The sequence below is a fragment of the Pan troglodytes genome, chromosome 1 (genome assembly GCF_028858775.2).
Source record: "Pan troglodytes isolate AG18354 chromosome 1, NHGRI_mPanTro3-v2.0_pri, whole genome shotgun sequence".
NCBI classification, from domain to species: Eukaryota; Metazoa; Chordata; class Mammalia; order Primates; family Hominidae; genus Pan; species Pan troglodytes.
Window position 1 is genome coordinate 75,146,816 of NC_072398.2, and position 9,695 is coordinate 75,156,510.

Genomic DNA, 9,695 nt, shown 5'->3' on the forward strand with positions numbered 1-9,695 from the left:
CAGCCTTATATCTTTACATTATAAAAATACTATATGCTCAATGTAAAAAAAAAAGAAAAAACATAAAGTCACTCCCCCATCTTAAATATATTATAAAAAATTAGCTTTAGGAAATGGAAAATTTTAGAAAAGGGCAAATTTTAAAATTGCCTGTAATTCCAATATTCAGAGATACCTCTTGTTAACATTTTGGTGTATTATATTATCTTTCCAGTTTTTTTTTTGAGACGGAGCTTCACTCTTGTTGCCCAGGCTGGAGTGCAATGGCACGATCTCGGCTCACCGCAACCTCCGCCTCCCGGGTTCAAGCGATTCTCCTGCCTCAGCCTCTCGAGTAGCTGGGATTATAGGCATGCACCACCATGCCTGGCTAATTTTGTATTTTTAGTAGAGACAGGGTTTCTCCATGTTGGTCAGGCTGGTCTGAAACTCCCAACCTCAGGTGATCCACCTGCCTCGGCCTCCCAAAGTGCTGGGATTACAGGTATGAGCCACCGCACCCGGCTCTTTCCAGTCTTTTTAAAGTGTGTGGGCATTTAGCCTCTTGCTAGTTTTACAAACCCAGCACTCCATCTCCCTGGTTTTTAATTCAGTCTATCCTATATCATCCAATATTATTCTGTAGATACGGAAAAATACATATCAACTACCATGAACAACCCTACAATAAACAGTATTACAATTAATGCTTTGTTTGCATATCTTAAATTATTTTCTAAGGCTATTGTGAGGCTTTTGAATGCATAGTCCTAAGTTGCCCCCCTGATGATATATAACAAAAATTTCTAATGCTTTCAGGCTTGGATTTTGACTGTTTTTTTAATTCATGCACTATCTTGGATTCTTTTTTTTTTTTTTTTTTTGAGATGGAGTCTCACTCTGTCACCCAGGCTGGAGTGCAGTGGCATGATCTCGGCTCACTGCAACTTCCGCCTCCTGGATTTAAGTGATTCTCCTGCCTCAGCCTCCCGAGTAGCTGGGACTACAGGCGCGTGCCACCACACCCGGCTAGTTTTTGCATTTTTAATAGAGACAGGGTTTCAGTGTCTTAGCCAGGCTGGTCTCAAACTCCTGACCTCATGATCCACCCGCCTCAGCCTCCCAAAGTGCTGGGATTACAGGCATGAGCCACCACGCCTGGCTTTTTTTTTTTTTTTTTTTTTTTTGATAAAATCTCATTCTGTCACCCAGGCTGGAGTGTAGTGGTGTGATCTTGGCTCAGTGAAACCTCTGCCTCTCAGGTTCAAGTGATTCTTGTGCCTCTGCCTCCCTAGTAGGTTTTTACAGGCACACACCACAAGGCTAATTTTTGTATTTTTAGTAGAGACAGGGTTTCACCATGTTGGCCAGGCTGGTCTCCAACTCCTGAGCTCAAGTGATCCACCTGCCTTGGCCTCCGAAAGTGCTGGGATTATAGGCATGAGCTCAAAATTATTTCTTGTAGTAGCAAACCTGCTAAATCAGGGATAAGTACTCTTCTTAAAGGCCAGGTAGTAAATATTTTAAGATACGGGCCTTACAGTTTTTGTCGCAATTCTCAACTCTGCTCTGTGGTTTGAAAGCAGTGGATAATACGTTAAACAAATGACCAGGCTATATTCCAATAAAACTTTAGTTACAAAAATATGCACCTGAAAAAAAAAAATACGCACCTGGCTAGCTTTAGTTTGCCAACTGTGTGCTAAAACATGGATAAGGGGCTGTAGATTAAAATGTGGAAGCCATTTATATATTTTTAATCATGCTAAATTACATCCCCTGTTGATTTTATTGTACTAATCATTTTTCTCTCTCTCCTTTTTCAAAATTTTAAAATGTCAGCAGTGATGTACCAAATGGATCAGCCTTGACACAAGAGAATATCAGCCTCCTATCAAACAAGACCAGCTCTCTGAACCTGTCAGAGGACCCTGAGGGAGGAGGGGATAATAATGACTCCCAGAGATCAGGAGTTACTCCCAGTTCTGCTCCTTAAAATATGAGGAGTCCTACTTTTATCTTCTGCTCCTAATCAGTTTGTCGGGCGTAGGGGTAGGAGAACACATAACTTCTAAACTTTTTCTCTTAAGAGCGGTCAGAGAAATCCAGGAAATTCACCAGAGGCAATGTGCACAAACACCACTACTAAAAACAAACCCTGCACATAGTTCACATTAATGCATTTTTTTAATTTAAAGAAAAAGAAAATTAGCAGTATCTGCAAGCAATTCAGATTAAATTTGTTTTTGTTCTGTGAATGAACTTTATTTTAATAACTTTGGACGCCTTGGATCCAGGGCTTAAAAAAAAAAAGATATTATATATACACTCTGTTTGATTAATTGTATGATCTTAATGAAGTAGGTTTTCTTGTATTTTGGTATTACATACCCAGTGTATAATTTGTATAATTCCTCACCCCCAATCCTTATCAATTCTCACCACCCCATAAACTTAAAACAGACCAAAAATGTCAGCTTTCAGAGAATTCTGTGGTGCTTGAGAAACAGACAGTACTAGACTGAGTTATTAGAAAATGTGCAGCAAACCAACTTTTCCCAGAGCTGTTATTTGGAATTCTTTATCCCTTTCTAGATCACTAGCTTCATTGGATACGTATATTTTTCTTGACATTGAAGCTTTTTGTTTGTTTGGGAGGGTTTTATTTCTTGTTTTTATTTTCAACTTTTCAAATAGAATTACCAATTTTGAAGTCCTCATTTTCATATTAAGGATCATTTGCATTCTCTTAATATAATCAGAAAGCTGATTCAGTGTTTAATTAGATTTAAATGTTGATCAAGAATTAACTGTAACTTACTAGCACTGAAAATACATGTTTGGTGTTTCGCCTGCGTTCAGCTCATGGTTGGAAATTTGAAGCAGTGCTTTTCAAATTAAACTTTTGCTGACATCATAGGATGCTCAAAAACAAGGACAATCAACTATGTTTTAAAACTGCGACATTTGATTTGAACTTAAAATGAATAGAGCCACATTATTTTAATGGATGTTTTGTTTTACTTGTGAACTGGTTGAGTCTTAAGGATAGTTTATGAATTGATCACTTGTTGCTCAGAATCATTAGTATAAGTAGGTAGGAAATAGTTTGAAGTCATTTTTCATAGACTTAACTGTCCAATGTTGCAAATGTTTCTTCATGAAAATATTGAAAAGAGTAAGGTTTTTTTTTTTTTAATTCTGCTGCACATATTCTGATGCCATGTGTCTGTGCTTAATTAACTAAGACCCTATAAAACGTGTTTAGTGGGGACTGTTTGATATAGTTGCCCTCTCCATTCCTCTATTTGCCTGATTTTTTCAGTTTCCCTTTCTGGATTTTACTACTAAATTAGAAAGCACTGGTTATGTAATAAGTTACTACATTGCTTTGGTTGGGTAAAAACAAGAGTTTATATTTTTCTTGTTTCTTATTTTCTTAACCCTTAACTCCTGCTGAGGTCATAACAACCTCAGTCTAAGCTCTGTGTCCATCATACTGTTAACTTAAACAAATGGGTGGTGGGGGTGGGAAGGGTAATACAGTCCTGCCATTGCCTACCAGTAGGAGAGTCCAAACAGAACACTCTTTTGAGTAGCAATTATTTAATTTGCCCAGTCAAGGCACCGTGTTTATATACTATTTCACATTGAATTTGATTATGCCCTACAGACCTGGCTGGTCAAGGATTTGATATACACATATTGGCTTGGGATTCGAGCTTTCTTTTTTATTTAAATAAAAATTTATATATATTATATATATACATATATACATAGCTATATCTGTATATATATTGGGTATGTTTTAAGGATTTTTTCACATGAGCGCAGCTGTTGCGATAAATTGACCGATTGGGAGGTGGTAGAAGCACTGAATGAAGGTGAGGCTTTTTTTTTTCCAGTTTTCTTATACATTTGTCTTCTTTTTAAAAAAAAAAAAAAAAATATATATATATATATATATATATGCTTTTTCTCTTTTTTTGGCTTTTGTTTGCTTTTTGACTTTTACTTAAAACCCTTTTACATTTCCACTTTAAATGCCTATTGTTTATTGGGAGAAGGAAAGAAACTTTTGTATGTCTGACAGAGTCCCAAGATTTTTCATTTCTCTGCATAACAGTAAAAGGCAACATTATTGGCCTCCAACCTCCTTTTTTTTTTTTTTTTTTTTTTTTTTGGAGAGGGAGTCTGCTTCTGTTGCCCAGGCTGGAGTGCAGTGGGTTGATCTCGGCTCGCTGCAACCTCCACCTCCCGGGTTCAAGCGATTCTCCTGCCTCAGCCTCCTGAGTAGCTGGGACTACAGGCACGCGCCACCACGTCCAGCTAATTTTTGTACTACAACCTTCTTATAAGCAGATTTGGACCGATCTTCTCCTTTGGGTATGTCAGATCATCCTAAATTTTAGAAGCAGTTGATTCACTTTGGAATTCAGAATGATTCTTGTATTAGAAGATAATTTGTGGGTATTAATTTTTGTTTAAGTTTAAAATAAAAGTAAAGATTCATTTTGGATATCAGTTGAAACCCCTTAGTAACTCAGTTTCTGTTATTCTTGTTCTCATTTCCTTTAAATACACTTGTTCTTGGCTTTCGCCATTTTGATTCTGTGAAGTAGGCAGGAGCAGGGATTAATTTATACAGTATTCCTGTTCTGAACAAAACCAGAAAAGTCACTGTATAAACTTGACTTAAAATAGTATCTTTCTCTTTTCATGTATTTTCATTTGGGGGAAAAAAATCTCTTTAATTGTAACCTGAATTCAAGCTGTACCCCTCCATGGTCCTACACTCTAGAGCTAATCTGGTTGGGCAGAAAGGCAGAAGGATGGTATATTGTCCCATTGTGCCTATAATGTATTTTAAATTGGTCATTCCACCTTACCTAATGGAAATTCTTGCAGCTTTCCTAGTGCTCATCAGCGGTTTTAGGAATTCACTAACACCCCCAAAATTTGTTTTTTGTTTTTTGCTTTTTTTCCTTTTCCTTTTCTCTGTGATATCATGAGCCTGTAAGGACAAATGGCATATTTGGGCATAACTGCTTGACTCTGTAACTACTTTTTTAAAATCAAAATTGAAAAGGTATTAATTGCTTCTGGCTTTTTAATTTTTTTTTTTAGAGACAAAGATGAAACCAGATAGGAAATATGGTTTTTATGTTTTCTACTTACTAAAATATTAGTTTCTTCTAAATATTACTTTATTTGTATTTCACTAAATTCCAAAGCAAAAATCGGATATCTGAGATGAACAATTTTGAATGGGTTAAGGTAGGAGTAATAAGCATTGTGTTCACTCATACGTAGGTGAGGGAATTTTATTTATAGCGAGAAATATAAAAGTATTTTGACTTACTCTTTTTTCAAGGAGTCGCTAGGAAAGGGTAGAAGAACTGAGAATAAGACATCTAGATTCCATTTCTGGTTTATATGTAGCTCTTTTGCCTAATTTATATATAATTTTGTCATAAGATAAGTCCAGTAACTGTCATGTCTTAGATAACGTACAGAGGCTGAAGTGACCAAAGATCCATTCCTTATTACTTTTCTAATTAAAAGAAGAGTTAGCTAGATTTCTAGTAGTAGTATTCTAGATATTGATAAGACATTATTCCTAATGCCAACTACAAATATTCAACTACTCAGAATGTATTTAAAAAATTGTTTGGTACAGCATTAATGTTGGTGATTCCTTTCTCCCATCTTATTTCCCTTCCCTTCTATTCTTTCTCATGTATTTCTTTTGCCTAAAAGAATATTGGTATGATTCTCATTTGCTACTTTGAGTATATAACTCCATCAGACTTTCCAGAGTTCTTCAGGGATGGAGCTCAAAGTTTACATTTTTCCATATATGTCTTTTTTTTTCTTGACCTTTTTCCACCCTGTAATTTCCCCTTGACTTACCCACTGCCCTCCCCAATCTGCAACAGTGACAGTTTGCTGCCTCAAAACAGAGCATTCAAATGAATTCGCTTAGCCAATAACTTCTGTGAAGTTGCCTTTTCTAATGGTGTTATTACTCAGTGATGCACAAATGTGGTATTTGCCCTACTGGTAGGCAAACAAAGGTCTGGTTAAGAATGGTAACCTGCTGTTTTCTTTAAAGGAGAGCCAAAGACTTGTGCTTTACTCTGTTTTGGTTTTGGGGGAAGTAGTAGCCATTTTGATCATGAAACCTTTTAGTATTTGTGAGTTGATTGTACTGTGTAAGTAGATTTATCTAAAGTTAACTGTTAAAGTTAGCTAGCCTTATAAAATGTAAAAGTAATGAAAATTCATCAGTTTCTCTAAGCCAGTGAATGTCATCTTTTGTAATATTGTGTATAAGCATTTGTGCCCACCCCAGCTTCTGCTATCACTGTGGTCAAGTCATGGGTCTGAGTAAAAGAATTCTTGAGTATGTGACTGGTGAGAAATAACTAACTATAGTCAGTACATGTACAGATTGTTAAAATTCAAGACAAAATACTTTCACTAAAAAAAAGGATTCGTCTCAGTAAAGAAGTATTCAGTTGTTGTCACTTATATACAAATGGTGGTGGGTAGCAGTCTCACCATTTTTCTACTCTCTTTTTGCTCATTTTAAATAATTGAGTAAAGGTTTTATTTGTAAAATCTATCTGTAAAAAGCACCTGTAACAATTTATATGTCATTGAAAGGAATGGCCCAGTTACTTTTTAGGAGAGATTAATAACCTACCTGGAAATTAACTGCAGTGTTTACTTAGATTTTTTCCCCCTAATAAGAGTCTAAGTGTGTTAAATTTTTAACTGATGATATGGTTACAGTGTTGCAAAGTGATCTCTTCCCCTGAAAAATCTGCCTATCCTTTTAAGAAAAATTAGACCTACCAAACTAAAGCAAATTTTACTTTCATCATTAGCACCTAAACAAGCAAGCAGTCTACTACTGTCATCATTTTACCTGAGTGCCCATTTTGCTGATCCACATTCATACCTTTCTACCTTGGACAGCTATGATTTTTATATTTATTTGTTGCTTCAGCTCAGGTTTATGAAATTTTCCTGCTGAAATGACTTATTGGGAGTTGTAGGTTGATTATAGTTACTATTAAACATTTTCTCAATTTAGCTTTTCTGAGCCACTTCAAGAAGAAAGCTGTTTTTGTCAAAAGGTACTATTAATTGTAGCAAGTAAATCTTAAGATTTGAATTTTTAAGATTTTATTTCTGTGTTCACTAAAGATCTTTCCACAAGTAATAGATTATAATTGATAAGTAATACTAGCTATAGTGTTAATAAAGAGTAAGACTATCACCACCAGGAATAAGTAACACCTTTTAATAATAAATCTATTCCTAATAGGTATGTTTTCAATACTGCACTGAACAAAGTGGGTAAAGAGCCCTTTGAAATCTTATTGTAATAAAGGGACTTACCTCACCACTGGAATCCTTGTTTTCAGAGCCTCTGGATTTTCAGCCAAACACTGAATTTCTCCTAAACTTTATCCCTGAAACATCCCTAGAGAACGAACTTTATTTTCACAAGAAAATAAGGCACAATAAGGGGGAAGAACTTAAACCTCAACATAATATCGTGTCCAAAAATGTGTATTTAGAAAAATAAAATCCTGTGGAGTTTGTTATCCTAATGTTTATTTTATACTAGATAAGGTGACTTGTTTTCTTGTATTGAGGTCTTACTGTTTCAGATTTGTTTTTGTTTCTGTTCTAACTCTAAGCAGACAGAGCTCACAAGTCTTTGGCATCCATTTTAGGTTGTACACTCAGAGTCATCTTATAACTGGAAACTGTCAGGTGGTCCCCCACCCCAGTGAGTGTATGAAAGAGTCAAGAAAAACATTGGAAACAAACTATTGGGTGAATAATTGGTTGCTCTATTATTATCATTATTATTATTATTTGCCTGTTTTTTTAAATCACCATTTGTGTAATCTTTCTCCATTGATTGGCTGTCATTCTTATAATATCTGAACTACCCCATAAAATAGTTCTCTGATTTAAACGCATTTAGCTTTTGCTTATCGTTTTTACATCCTCTATTCAACTAAGACACTGTCTTGAGAGTTATTTTTTCCAGATGGATCGTTGGCCTAAATTTTCACACTTCTCCCCTGTTCATCCTTTTTCCTCTTCCCTGCTTCCTGGGAATAAAAGGAACTTTTAAAAAAAAAATTAATTAGTCCACAGGTCTCATTATCTTTCTTTATGATTAATCTATGACTTTTTGGTACAAGAACAATGGAAAAAGTGAATTAAGGTAATGAACAAAACCTTTCACCCACTTAAACATTTTCCAGTTTTGAGATTCCTCTTCGTGTTTGTGGTCTCTTCCCCTTGTTACCCCTTCTGCCCTTTTTCTCTGACTATGGTAATTTGGTCTTTAGGCTCATACCAGTCTCCCCGAGACATTCTGCAGTCATTATCACCTTTTTGGGTGGATTTTATTTTGTTTTATTTTGTTTTTTTTTTAAAAAATAACTTTTTAACATTGGTGCATATTTGCTTGGGATAGAGCTTGTGTAATTTACCAATCGTATTGATTGTAAGTGATTGTGCCCTGCAGAGGTATATTTAACAAGACAAAAATAATCTTGGTTAATAAAGGAGCCCATGAGATTTGAGTCAGGTTATAAGTGACTATGAAATCACTTACACTTTTGGATAGAATTTATACTCCTGCTCTTATAAATCAGTGGTAGACTTACCATTTTTTAAAGTTTTCTTGCATTTTTTGTTTTTTTATTGCCACAGCTCCCTATTCTTTCTTGCCTGCCTCCACCCACCTGTTCAGGAAAAAAAAAAATTGAGCCTTAAAGTGACAGCTGATTTTTTAATTGCTGAATTTTGTGAAATTTTACTTTTTCCAAGTGTTTCCAACTTTAAAAAGAGAAGTGAAGACAAATAGGTTGGAATGGTGAAGACAAATGGATTGGAATTTCACAGGCTGTGAATAATTCCTTAGGATCTGGCAAACTGTGAAGTCTTATTTGAAGACCTTATCTCCTGAGAGTTCTTTTGGAGTAGGAAAAGAACCCTATTTGAAATAGACCGTTTTTCTCTTGTTTTTAATCTGTTTAATATTTCTGATTTTTAAGCAGCTTTCAAAACAAGTGTGGTGGAAAAAAAGAAATAGTAGTAGGAAGATGTTTAGGGCAGCAGAACTCTGGGTCTAAATAAGTACGTGTTCCCACTTGTTGCCGATTTTTGAGAGTACTAGGGCCATCTTTCTCAATTTTGTATTATTTGTGTGCATGTTTATATCAAAGATGCCCATTTTGTTAAAATGCTATTTCCTTTATTACCTTGGAAACTGACTCAGCCTCATGTTGCTCCTAATTAGTGTTTAAGTCTCCCATGAGTTGCAGATAAAATGATTTATTTTAACAAGTAGAAGGAGGTGATTCACCTTTTGGATTGTAAATATATGAAAATGTCTACAAGGTCTTTATCTGCTTTCTGTCAGCATTTATATTAAATGATAAATTAATGAGGAACGTGTGTATTTTGTAAATGAGTGTGTGCCATCTTATTCTAATCTTGAGATTACTTTCTTACACGTTTTTAATGGAGGGGGCTTTTTTAGGTGAAAAATAAAGAAATGGCTAATCTGCATGAGCAAACACATACTTGGAGTAGCCAATTTTGTGTGGACATCACAGGAATTAGTCCAATCTTAAATAAGCTACAGTCATATTCCTTCATTTGTCACACAGTGATTG

The 9,695-nt window shown here is 35.3% G+C and overlaps 1 protein-coding gene across 19 annotated transcripts in view; it reads left to right on the forward strand.

The window, feature by feature from the left end:
* RC3H1 (ring finger and CCCH-type domains 1) overlaps positions 1-9,470 on the forward strand; it is a 91,856-nt gene extending 82,386 nt beyond the window's left edge. For 7 of the 19 annotated variants that reach the window (XM_054673492.2, XM_054673459.2, XM_016932969.3 and 4 more), the window contains one exon: positions 1,825-2,305. In XM_054673492.2, coding sequence (XP_054529467.1) covers positions 1,825-1,975 — 151 coding nt within the window. In that variant the 3' untranslated portion in view covers positions 1,976-2,305. Of the gene's footprint in view, positions 1-1,821 lie in introns of all 19 variants that reach the window. The other 12 variants (XM_054673455.2, XM_054673466.2, XM_009438562.4 and 9 more) reach the window with 3 other exon arrangements.
* Positions 9,471-9,695: the final 225 nt, after the last annotated feature.